This window comes from Protopterus annectens, chromosome 11.part0, assembly GCF_019279795.1.
Source record: "Protopterus annectens isolate FY-2018-M chromosome 11.part0, PAN1.0, whole genome shotgun sequence".
Classification (NCBI taxonomy): domain Eukaryota; kingdom Metazoa; phylum Chordata; order Ceratodontiformes; family Protopteridae; genus Protopterus; species Protopterus annectens.
Window position 1 is genome coordinate 285984732 of NC_056745.1, and position 13593 is coordinate 285998324.

The window sequence follows — 13593 nt, forward strand, 5'->3', positions numbered from 1 at the left end:
TCATCTACAATGTCCAGAACAGGAGGAATAGCTAAAGGCCTGTGTTGAGGCAGAAGTAAGAATTCCCTAAGTCTCTTTTTGGACTCAGAATAGTCCTAGCTTTCCCAGTAGAAATGCTCCCCAAGGGTATGCAAGGTTTCACAAAAAGAAAAATCTTCTGGAGGGGAAGCAGAGAGAATGGAATAATCTGCATCAGAATCCTCATAAGTAGATAAGGGCAAATCCTGGCAATCAGAAGGAGCAGAGATATCAGATTCCTGATCAGAAGAATCAGAAAGAAAATCAGTTCTAGGTCTCAGAGGGGGAAGGCTGGCTTCCCCTAATTAAGGTAATAAGGTCTTCAGCCATTCTAAGCATTTGTTTTTGAGGCTTATGGGCCTGGGTCTGTAATTTGGTCATCGGTTTTCTAGGCGTAGTGCGAGTTTTAGGCCCGAGGAATTTGGTACTTCTGGATGGAAACTATGGCGTTGGTTTAATAAGAATGTCTGTAGGACTGAATACACCCTCAGATGCCGGTGCCTGCACAGTGGCTCTGGACCCATCTAAGGTAGAGACATCCGCAGGTTCCAAAGTCGAAGAAGCATCTTGCGGCATACCGGACTCCGACTGGGTCTCAGTAGAGGCCTGCGAATCTGTAGTAGCGGGTATCAGGGGCTGAGAAAGAGCCTCACTGAGTACTGGCAGACTGGCAACTAGTTTAACGGAAGTCGTCGGCAGTTTTGGACCTATGCAGTCTGTCTCTGTCTTTATCCTTATGTTTTTTTGGAAGATTTGTAGTCGGATGGCTTAACGAAGCCATTTCAGAGTGCAGAAAATCAGAACGAAAGTATTTGGCTACAAAAATAGCCCAACGATGAATAGTTCAAGCGTTGAACAAGGCACAAAACTAACAGCGAGGGACGTCGTGGTCTGGGCCTAAACAGGGGATGCAGTAAGAATGAAAATCTCTATGAGGTATTTGCTTTCCACAGGCAAGACAATGGTTAACTTTTACTGACATTGCTAAGAGCAAGAAAAAAGGATCCCCAACGGGGTACTTATGTTTTTTGAAGACTTCAGGTCTGAAACTCGAAAACGAAAATTTCAGGAGATGAGCGACCGGCACTTGTGAACTGCTTCTGCTTCGGGCACCGCACAGCAAGAAAGACTGATGTAATGGCGTTGGCTGCATGTTTTATACACCTGATGATCTGACGTCATGGAAGAAGAGACAGCATCCGACACAGAAATCCAAAGACTCTGGTATTCAGGCCGGCTGAGGGCTACCTGCAGGCAGATAACCCAAATGTGATGACTGCAACAGTGAAACACAAAGAACATCAGGACTACAGCAGTGACCACAATTAAACACCTACTATTATGGCATGGGAAACAATACAGAAGCAGACACATTCCGTTCAAGGAGTAGTGTCTAGTGTTCAAGCCAGCTTGTAAGATACTCTGGAGCAGAATGTATTTAGCCGTCTACTCACTGGAGAAGCAAAAAAATCCATCGCTGGGGAACCACACCTGAGTGTCAATCTAGGAACTCCTCCCTGTGCAGCATGCATTCACGTGGATCTGCAGACGTCCTACTTGACTGATCTGCCATGCAGTTCTCCTGTGTTAGTATGTTGGTAGCTCTCAGAAGGATATGTATGACTACATGAACTGGTCCCAGACTTGCATGGTCAGTCTTCAAAGGTGATAAGAATGTATGCTTCCCTGTTTGTGGGTCTCGGGCATTCAGACAGCCCTGAATGGCTTCACGACAAGGATGGCACCAGAATCTCCTTTATGTTTATGCCTTGTCTTTGTTCTCTAGAGCTCCATGTGCCCTGCACTTTGAAGTCCATGCTATGGGCTCTTCAGGCTTTATCTAGCTCGGCTATACTCAGGATTTGATTAGGCATGAGTTGTCTGAATCAAACATCCTTATTTCTTTTCAGCAGGTGCACCAACCAAAATCATTTTGTTCTAACACAGTAATATAAGAATGGCAACTTACAGTGGTTGGTTCTGCTAGTGGCACGTGTTCCCAAGATAAAACTGATTATGCCACATGTGCAATTTAGCCAAAGGAATCTTCACTATGGTAGAAGCCATTTGGCCTATGACTGATAGAAATTAGTTGCTAGTCTGGGCTTCCCTGTCATTATCTGGAAAAGGGCAGTCTGTGACTACATTTACTTACAGAAGGTATGCCCTTATTGGTGTTTGCACCCAGAAATGCCTCCAGGAAGTCTTCCTTCTGACTTGGGCACAATCTGAATCTCTGTTCACTGATGATGGTGAAACAAAGATCTTACGTTATCTTATCATAAGGTGAAGTCTAAAGTCTCCTACATCTCCTTCTGTGATAAGGCCTAAATCAGGCAGTTGTCTTGGTCCTTCAGAGAGCTATCACTGGGGTCAGGCAAAAGCTCTAATGTCAACAACTAAAACAAAGGGATGGAAGTAAACTAAACGTTGATCACCAACCATGAACCTCAGACAATGCTTGTGACCTCTCTAAGTGGGAAAGTGCAGGTAAGCATTCATAAAGTCTAGAGTAGCAAGGAGCAACCAATGACTCAAGAAAGGACACAGGGCCTGTGGAGATGAATCCTGAATTACAGCACTCTTAGGAATTTATTTTGTCATGAAATACCTAAACAAGTCTCAGTCCACAATCTTTTCTTGGGACAAGGAATTGTCAGAAGAAAAACTCTTTCTGGTCATGGGGCACTGCTTAAACTTTTCCCAGGACCAGCATTTCTACTATAGCGGCAATTACCAACAGACATCTTTTTGGGAACTCATGGACTTGGCCCAAGAACCTGATAGAAGCCCAACAGCAGAAAAAGGTCTGGCATGACATAAATGCTCGAGCTAGAGAGTATGCTGTAGGGCAGCAGGTAAACCCATCAGTCTTCTGACATTATGCTTAACCACTGCTGGCAGTAGGAGGCCAAATTATCCCTATCTTTGGAAATGGAGAAAAAATCCTTGAGGAGAGTGTTAAAAGCTGGATACTTTTTTGGTGGATGGGGACTGGACAGAATGTAGGCTAGTGTAAGTCACAGCTGCTACTTGTTACGGGTTGAGCCATGAGAGCCTCCCTGTCTCCCTTGTCTCCATGTTGCCAATTTTTTTTTCTGCAGCCTGTCTTTGAATTGTTCACCTTTTAAACTGTTTCCTGTATTACAGCTCTTGTTTAGAAGAATATTTTTTATTATGCTTGTGAATGGGAGATTGGAAAGTACAATTGCTTCGTCAATTTAACATTACTGCAGTTATTAACAGTGTGCTCACTGTTGCAGTCATTACTTCACAGAACTCTGTCACAAGCTAACATTCAGCCAGACTTTTGGAGCAGAGCACCATCCACCGGCACATGACCAGGTTGATGACAGTTTTTGCCACGGGTGTCTCCAAGTACCTAGTGTAAAGGGTTGCATATATCCAGCCATCTTTTGTTCTTTCTTGCCTCTCAGGGAGAGGAAGTTACACATGAATAATCTTGCCTTAGTGAGTCCAGGTAGGATATTAGGTGGCCCTGGTGAGAACCCTACCCACCTGATAAATCTTAAAAAAAAAAAAAAAAAAAAAAAAAGAGAGAGAGCGCAGGAGAGGGTTGGATAAAAATAACACAGCATGGGGGAAGGGGGATGTGTACCTAACCCAGCCCTAAAAGATGTTAGATTAGAAAAGATGGAGGCAGGGAAACTGGAAAGCAACAATGACCACACTCGAGCATTTACAAGCAAGGTAAGCTAACTACACAACTGTATCAATTCTCTGCTGCAAACATTACTAGAGGGAAGACTACCAAAACTGACTGTTCCCACAGACAGGTTAGATGGTATAGGAGTAGAGGAGAAAGGCAGCTTGACTTTTAAGATGACAAAAGCAAGTCACTGTTCTAGCCCTGGATATTAAGCCCAATCTGCAATGCCTTAAGAAGGAATGGACGGATGACCAAGCATCTCCTAGGATATATTGTGCGCTAACTACTTTTAGAAAGGTAGTGATGGCAGCTACTGCACTGCTAGCCAGATACTTGGGTACATTTAGAAATGATCTGATTAGAAATAGGCAACTCATTCTCATTCTAAGCAAATGCTACAAAATGTTTTTTTTGGACTTCGCAAACACCCTTTTTCTCTGAGAATATCTCAGTTGCCTGTAGACATCCAAAAAGAAGCAACATTTTTTTCCCTGTTATATTCTGGTGAAAGGGGGGGGGGGTTGAAAAGCTTGATTTAGTGCTACTTTTATGACCATCTTGGCATAAAAAAGTTGTTAGCATGCAAGATCACACTGTCTTTGCAGAAAAATGTTTCTGGATTCTTTAGTGTCTGGACTTCAGTCACTTTTCTAGCTGAAGCAATTGCAAAAAAAAAAATCCAAGACAAAGATTTGAGCTCAGCAGAAGCAGTTGGTTCAAATGGTGTTAGAGTCAATTTTGTCTTGTGTTGAATTAAGGTTTTAAGCTGTAGATAAATTGCCTCAGAGGCCTGCATGCAAGGTGCTTTTTAAAAATGTTGGAGTCTAAAGGCATGCAAGCTAAGATGGTAGATAAAGCCTAGAGGCTTGTAACGGTACCCCTATCAGTGCTGAAAAAACTCAAAACAGATACTGAAGGACTGTGGGCACATTCACTTCTTTAGGGTGCAAGACCTCCTTTGTCATCAGAAAAGAAACGTTTTCCACAGAACATGCTGGAGGGATAGATTCCTGTCCCAGAGACTTCCCATACACTGGAACAAACTACCTATCTATATCAAACAAAGCTCCTCAATAGCACTCTTCAAGAAAAATCATGATGATTGGATGGGAGATAGGAAATTCACCCCGAGGATCACTTCTGTAGCTCTGCTAGACAGGGGCACAGGAAAATAATTTTCTTGGGTGGCAAAAGCCAGGGTACCGTTTGGCTAGGCTTATATAGGCCCTTGGGCCAATAGCCTATTACCTAGCTATGAACCTATGAACTTAGCTATGTATGGTTTTTCAAGTGCAATGACTTAACCTTCTCACGATGGCTCTCATGCTTCTTGAGTACAGTTGCCCAACGGTAAGTCACATCCTTCAAGCTGCTATGTTCAAAGTTATCAGGAGTAGGTGTGTAAGGTGTATGGGACCCCCCTTGCATTCTGCCAAGACGAATACATGCTAAGACAGTACAACAGACCTCTCCCTTGCTAAATGCAATACGCAGGAAAACCAGTGCTGCTTTGGTCATGAAGGTGTAATCAGAATCATTTCTGGCCTCTGCTCTCATCTTCTGAATTATCATGGGGAGCAAGGAAAGGAAATCATAGCTAGAGGCCTCTCCAGTATGGTGAGAAAGCATTTACTGCTCAAGCTTTCTTATGAAGTGCTCTAAAGCAGATTTGTTCAGCTGTTTGTTGCTTGGAGAAGCAAAGAGGTTTGTGTGTTGCTTTCCCTCTCTTCTAGGTAGTAAAGAATGCTGTATCATGTTTTTCTTGAATTCCTCTTGCTGATGCTATGACTTCTATATTCTCATCAAAAATCTGTTAATGGCATAAATAAGAGTTGAATGTGCAGTTACAGCTATTTCTCCTGGACAACCACACAACTACAGTCCAGCAAATGAAAGGCCAGGTTATGCATATGATTATAGCTCATCTCAAGCCCACCAAGACAATACACCACAGGACCTGTGTTCTCTAATGACACTGTCAAACAATGTATACACGGCACAGGCTTGGTCTTTTTTTCTTTCTCCTGAGAAAACTTTTCAAGTATTTTATGTGTGTACCCATAACTGTGTCCTGGTTCACTTCTACAGAATTCCAAAGCAGCCTGGCCTGAAAGTGAAAGAGTGACCGCCACAGCTTGTCTTGTCTTTTCCAGGATGATGACATTGCCACATTTCCTTCCGATTTTTCAAGCTTTTTCTCTGGCCTTCAATGATCAAAAACTGAAGGCACTGATAATTTTCCTCTCCTGCTTACTATTCCACATGGGAGCTGCTGCACATATATACACATGGCAGGAAACATGCAATGTAAATGCAGTACTGATGAGAAAAGTTTAAAGACCTTTCCATCAAAATCCCGCCAGATTCAAACTGAAAACAATTCTCAGCCAAAACACTTTCTCTCTCTGTCTTACTGTAGTCAGTTTCCAACCCACATTCCACAGGTCCACTTGTTCAATGAGAAGAACGAAAACGTACACACACACACAAACTTGTTCCAAAAGTAATAAAAAGAACAAACATGCATGACTGATGGACAGACAAGGAAAGGTGTGTGTGACAATGTAAACTGGGGAGGGAAGGGGGTGGCACTATAAGATGAGGGAAAGTAAGGCATGCGTGACACTAGAAGATGGTGACAGGAGTAGGAAAGGGATGCACTGCACTAGAGTACGAAGGTAGGAACAGCACATGTAAACTGAATGGAAGACAGGGGGTGGGAATAGCAAGCATGACAATGAGGGACAGGAGACGAGAATGATGTGATAATGGTGGCTTAGGAGGTGGAAATGACAAGGACGACATAAATTGGTCCTTGCCATGTCTAATAAACACAAAACAAAAAAGTCAGACAGTAAATTGTCATACAGCATTAAGATGATTCTAGGCCATTTTCTAACTTTTAACATATATCATACTGCATTCAAATTTTTTTCTCCTACCACTCCTGTCAGCCATAACCTCATTAGATGGCCTCTCTGGATATATACCAGTTATTACCTCTACTATCAAGCCCAATGTGAAAGTTTCTCAAGCACATTAAATACAGCCAGATGTCACTGCATACTACAAGGAACTGGTCAGAAGTTTGAACGGAGACCACATGACTCTTCTAACCAGCAATTACTTTCCACTCTGCAACTACCAGTCAAATAACTCAACAAATGAAGTCCATTTTCTCACTATAGTTCAGAGTGGAATCAATAAAACCACTCTTATACCTAACCTTATTTATACTTTGTTCCAGTTTAAAAAAGGCATGGCTTCAAAACATTGTTCACCGTATGAAGATATAGACACTTTGGGAATTTTATGTTAATCCTTTATATACCACAAACAGCACCTAATGAAAAGTTAAATGAAATCAAGTCATTCTAACATATTTGATGACAAAACACTGCTAAGCTTATATTTTACCAGTTTAAGTAATGAAAAACTAAGCCAGAATACTGAATCAACAAAAAGCATTTACCGTGGTGGCATAGGAGTGGAATGTATTCCTCACACCTTTGCACATCTCAAAGAGTAGCTGTCCCAAGCCTTCTGCTTTCTCCTTGTGTTCCTCCAGGTCAGCAAATATCAAATTAAAAAGTGTATCCTGGTCAGAAACCTATGTATTTATCACAGACAAAAAGGAAGGGTTACATACATGACAATAAGAGGAATAAAATGATACACGTTTTTTCCTCTACTAAAGCCAAAAGAAGTTCAACAAACAGACTTGTGCTGCAAAAAGCCATTAACCATCTCTAAAGATTAAAGAAGCCAGTTATTTTATTACATAAGCAAATACTTGACAATTATTTAAAATACAACAGATTCACCAAAAAATGAGTTTTCATTTCCAACTGTCTGCCCAAACTTTTTAAATTACAGTTCTGTAAGTGCACTATGTACACAGTTTCTTTTTAGGACATTTTGACCACCTCAATTACCATTTACCAGAGGCCTTTCTGCCAGCTTATTTAGTCCACTACCAGTGTTACTAACTCAATTATCAACTCTTCTACCCTATACTACACTTCACTCACTGGCCTCAACAAGGATACCATGTTCCTAGAATACATTAGCTTGGGTATTGGGCTCAAACAGAGATACACGCGTTAAGTGCAATGCTTCACCAAATGCAAAAAAAATCACTTGCAAACTGCTCAGTGAGAGTCCACAACCAAGCAGTCAGTCAGTTTTGTATATAGCACCATATGAAACTCTTCAAGCATCTGGACTGCCACAAGAAGGTTTTGGCACTGACTGATCCACTTTCAAACCTGGTTCATTTACGTGCACGGATGGCACACGTAGCTCTCCCCCATGGCTTGTTTAGGTGACAGAAGACTACCACCAGAATGTCTGATCTTAGTACCAATTCAGTTACTCAAGCTTCACAAAACACTCCAGAGTTTGGAGGGGCAAGCGCAATTTCACAAGACACCACAGCCAGCCTCCATGGTAGCATATCAAAACTGAAGGTCTCTTTTAGTCTGGGAAAAACAAAAGGACAACCAACTTCCAGATTTAGATGTACACCATCAACCTGATGAATGGCAAAGAAGCAAGATTAAAGTAAACCTGACCGAGTGGTGGCTCTGCAACCATTTATAACAAATAGTTCAGTGGAACACGGTCTTAGACAAAACAAGGGATCCATGAAGTGAAAATGGTCAGTGCAATTAAATCACAAATTTGGAAGGATTTAAACCTACATCTTTCAGTGTAAGAGTACACAGGAAATCAATTACTTTAGCTCTCCTCAGATGATAAAAGAGTGGCAATGGACAGAGTCCAAGACAGTCGATATGATGGAAATTTGGGTGCAACTGTGAGTGACATCATAATGTAACCCTAAACACAAGCTATGGCAGGACACAATATAGCTCCACATCTAAAATTAACCATTAAGGTGTTATTAGGAAACAAGAGCTCAAGTATGGAATGTCCAGAAGATTCTTCCACCAATGGGGCTAAACAACTGCCAATGAGCCTGGAAAGTGGACAAAATATCAATGAACAATGACTTGTACTAAAATTGATGACCACAGTGATAAACTGAGAAATTCCCTGCCAAGGTCAAAGACCTTGAGCTGCAGAAGTAGAATCTGTCTTGTCTACTTACCTAATCCAGTTGCTGTATGGCAACAAAGGTATCACCAAGTACAATGACTATTTGAAGATTTATGTACAAGGTATGGTAGCCGAACCTAGAGTTAAAGAAAAGGGCAACTCTCATTTGGTTATTAAATGCATGGCAAGACAAAAAAATTCCCCTGTTCCCCTAGAAGAGATCCTTCTAGGTTTCTTTGCTAAAGAAATACTGGGACTCTGCATACAGGTGTGTGTGTGTGTGTGTGTGTGTGTGTGTGTGTATATATATATATATATATATATATATATATATATATATATATATATATAAATATATATATATATACACACACACACACACACATACACATACATACGTATATACATATATATATATATATATATATATATATATATATATGGGTCTACCTGACATGGTCGACAAGCCATTTGATCGACTTTTATTTGGTCGACAATTCATTTGGTCGACAGGCAGATTTGCCCCCCTTCCCAATGTTGTGCAACCCTGGAAATGATATATATAGTTAGGGGGGTGGGGGGTGAAGCCCCCTACATAAAACTGCTCGTCGACCAAATAAAAGTCGATCACATGGCTTGTCGACCATGTCAGGTAGACCCATATATATATATATATATATATATATATATATATATATATATATATAGTGTGTGTGTGTATATATATGGGTCTACTTTAGATAATTTGAAACACCACTTACCCGACTTTTAAAACGTTGAGACGAAAGTACCGAAAATCCACTTAAACACTTACATCACTGACAAAAAACACCAGGTAAGTAACCATTTGGCCGCACTACAACAAAACACGAAAACTGAACCACATGAAACCCACCCATCTGGGGGGGACGGGCTTTGCCCCCACCCCCAACTAAATATACCAACTCTGAGATCGCACTAAGTGGGGGAAAGGGCAAAGTTCACCATGGTGGACAAGTGGTTACTTAGCAGACCCACACGCACGCACACACACACACATATATATATATATATATATATATATATATATATATATATATATATATCCCACACACATATATATACACACACACACACACACACACTCATGCATACATATATATATATATATATATATACATATACATATATATATATATATATACACACACACACACACACACACACAGATATAGATCTGTATAAATATACACACACACACATATATATATATATATATATATATATATATATATATATATATTATATACATACACACACAGATAGATATATACATGCACACACACACACACACACACACACACATATATATATATATATATATATATATATATATATATACACAGCTATATATCTATAGATTGATCTAAATATAATCCAGTCTAATATTAACACAACTTGTAATAGTGTATGGGAAATGTACACAGAATCTGCAGCAAGTACTGCCAAGGGCATACCCAACCTCTAACTAAAAAGCACATAACTACTGGTTGTACAATGCTGTTAGTATCTTCTTATTTAGCAGCCACCATGCAGGTCCTTGAAGTTCAGGTGTATGAAGGGTGAAGGGAATAAATAAAGGGCCAAAGCAGCACACTTGGAAGGCAAGTTTCTAACAGAATAAGGAATGGGTCCATCTTTAGAAGGAGTGAGGAATGAAGGCAGTTACCACTGTCTCTTTCCCAAAAGGGAAGTAGCACCCTTCTCACTATTCTTTGCATTCAAAGCTGCAAACCTGGATGACAATGGTGCCAAATATGTCATGCACACTATGGACTGAACAGCAACCGGGTCTACAAGTATTAATCTTGTCTCAAGCACCTCTGCCTGGGTACCAGCGCAGTAGTATAGCAGGATAAATCCCTAACTATGTCCCAGATGACCCAGGTTCGATTAGCAGCTTGGGCGCCTGAGGCACTGACAGAGAGGGTTGTGGGTGCCCTTCCAGAGGACTGGCGTTCGAAGATGCCCCACAAGGGGAAACATGGTCCACAGAGGGGAACAGCCCTTGAACATTGTCAACAAAGCAGGGAAGGGTAAGGAATTAATGATAGGTTACTAAAATACCCCCAACCCAAGCAGCAGAAATAGTTGACACCTTTAATATCCACATCAGCTACAGCTCACCCTTAAGACATTCAGGAGAGGGAGGAGATAGACCTGGTGATGGATGATGGCACTGGGATGGCTGGAAAGAATGAAGCGATGGGGACACTTTCATAGACTATTGCCTTTAGACAAGCAGCCTGGTCAGTCTTTCCAATGGACTGACTTCAATGTTACCAATCAAGCAATAAAGCAGGCTTCAAGCTTCTCACATCACTATTACCTAGTTATTTGGATGAAGCATTGGAAAAAAACTAGTTGGGCAGAAAAGGCAGAACCCTGTGATGTTCCTGAATCCATCCGGTCACCTTAAGAGCACATGGAAGATCACATCTCCCTTTTTTTTTTTCCAATTACGTTACCTTTATAATGCATCAGCAAAAGAACTTAAAAGGACAAGCAGCTCAAAAAAAACTTGGAACCATATGCCTATTAACACAAAAACACTTCTGGTCCTGGGGGGAGGGAACAGAGGTAGAATCTGAAGAGCCATGTAAAGACTTGAGAATCATATTCCCAATAGTTAAAACCACTGGAAAAGTAAGTTGCACAGGGTAAATGTATGTCACTTTTTTAAACATGTTTACTAAATTATCACTTAACAGACACACACACATTAGTAGGAAAGAAAACAAAGCATATCAACATTAGTCATATCCATGCATTATACATAGGTTTTCTTTCCTTTTTTTTCGTTTTTGACAATTATTCACTCCAATGCTGAACTGCTTAATTCCTACCTTCCCTTATACCCCACTCTTCCTCCAACAATTTTCTGCATGTACTGTTCCCAGAAATTCCATGTATTTCTGTCATTTCCTTCCTATTTCCCTCTTCTAAAGATCCTACCTCTAATCCTTTTATCCCCTTTACAATATTCAGCAATTCAGCTGCAGTTTTGTTTACATTTTTATTTCCATATTCTAGTATTTTTTTTCTGCAGTCAACAGCATTAAGCTTACTTAATCCCTTCTTATGTCTAGACAATTCTGATCCTGTCTCTTAGCTCAAAAACACATTGCCTCAGAGCCACTTACTCCCCTAACATTTCTGACGGAATCCTCTATAAGGAATTGTTAAAATTTGCCACGTTCCCAGTTACCACTATCTCTTCCATCACAACCTCCAGCATGGGTTATCAATATCATTACACAAACACTTCCAAGCAAAATCCTAAACTTTCTGGACTTTATTGCATATTTGGGCGAAACAGAGACATCTTTCCATTGTTCCTTTATAATGTTTGCAGTCTCCCTTCCCAATATTGTCTATCATGCATCATTTTATATTCCCTACTAGTTATTCCCTTTTTACAAATGGCTTCTGTTCTAGACTTGACTAAAAGCTCTACCATAGCTGGTCTTACACTTAGCACTCCCTTATCCTTTCCACTTTGTCTACACTCTGATATCAACCCCTAATAAGGAAGGCACTCTCTAACCTGCAGTCCAAAATTCTGTTTGGCCTCATCCCACTCTATTACCTTATTTGCTCCTAATACCTTGGCAACTTTGCCAGTGTTCACCAGTAAATTCCAATCCCCTCTTGCCTGTTTTCTATATCTCTAAGAGCAGTAAACCCTACTGGCAAAATGTCCTTTCTACATTCCTGTACTAACTTAATTCTTAGCATATTTTCGGCAACTTTATGAATAATATTCTGAATGACTAAGACTTCCACAATGGCTGCACACTGAGTAACAGCTTAATTTCAGCTCTCCCAGTGTGAATACAGAAACTCAGAACAGAGTCAGTGAATTTGTCTTTTTGGGTAAATTTTAGTTACTAGTGAGAAAGTGTACTGCCTGCATGCCAGCAAAGATATTTAAAGACCCTGAAAGAAAATCAACCACAAAAAGTGAAAGGAAAACAACAGCTGGGAAGAATCCTGCAGATGTTCAGCAAAAAGTAGTTCAAGCTCCAGCTTTGGTGCAAGATAAGATTTCTAGTAATCTAGAGGAAAAATAAGTCAAATGTACTCAGCGCTGATTAAACAGAACACTGAAGGAATATATAAATTTAAATAAAAGGATGGAAAAATGGACGAAGATTTAAACAAATATTCTGATGAGCTGATAAAACTGGAAAAGTCGGAGGTTAAAATAAAAACACCTGGCTGAGTACAAGAGTGCTTGAGAAGAGATGTTTTAAAAAATAGAATCCAAGGACAGAGCAAGTACAGAAAAAAGTACAGTTTTGTACCTACCATAAATGTAGATGTTCGAAGATCCACATTGCTGCAGTCCTTACATATGGGTAGTCCGCTGTCCTCGGTCGGCCCGAATACCAAAGTATTAGGCTGACGTCGGTCAAGGCGCTTAAAACTGACATCAGGACGTCAGGGTACAAAAGCGCATGACCAACGTCATTTCCTCAGTCTTTTCTTGCCCCAGATGTCAGAAGGCCCTAACAAGACAGGCCAAAGCCAAAAACCAGCCAAACCTAACCAACCACCCGTGCACTAACCATATTTACAATATGTACAACACAAAACACACCACCACCTTCAACAACAGAGGGGAAGGAGGGAGGGTAAATTGGACTGCAGCAATGTGGATCTTCGAACATCTACATTTATGGTAGGTACAAAACTGTACTATGTTCTTCATCTCACATTGCTGCAGTCCTTACATATGGGTAGAATCCCAAAGCAGAGGTAAGGGAGGATGGCAAAACTATAAAGCATTAGGAGCTGCCAAC

At 40.6% G+C, this 13593-nt stretch overlaps 1 protein-coding gene across 1 annotated transcript in view; it reads right to left on the bottom strand.

Moving 5' to 3' along the window:
• The window catches only part of UTP20 (UTP20 small subunit processome component), a gene marked incomplete in the record, with an annotated part of 2478305 nt that overhangs the window by 2149898 nt on the left and 314814 nt on the right, over positions 1–13593 (bottom strand). Inside the window, 1 exon segment of the mRNA XM_044087776.1 lies at positions 7161–7298. Coding sequence (XP_043943711.1) covers positions 7161–7298 — 138 coding nt within the window.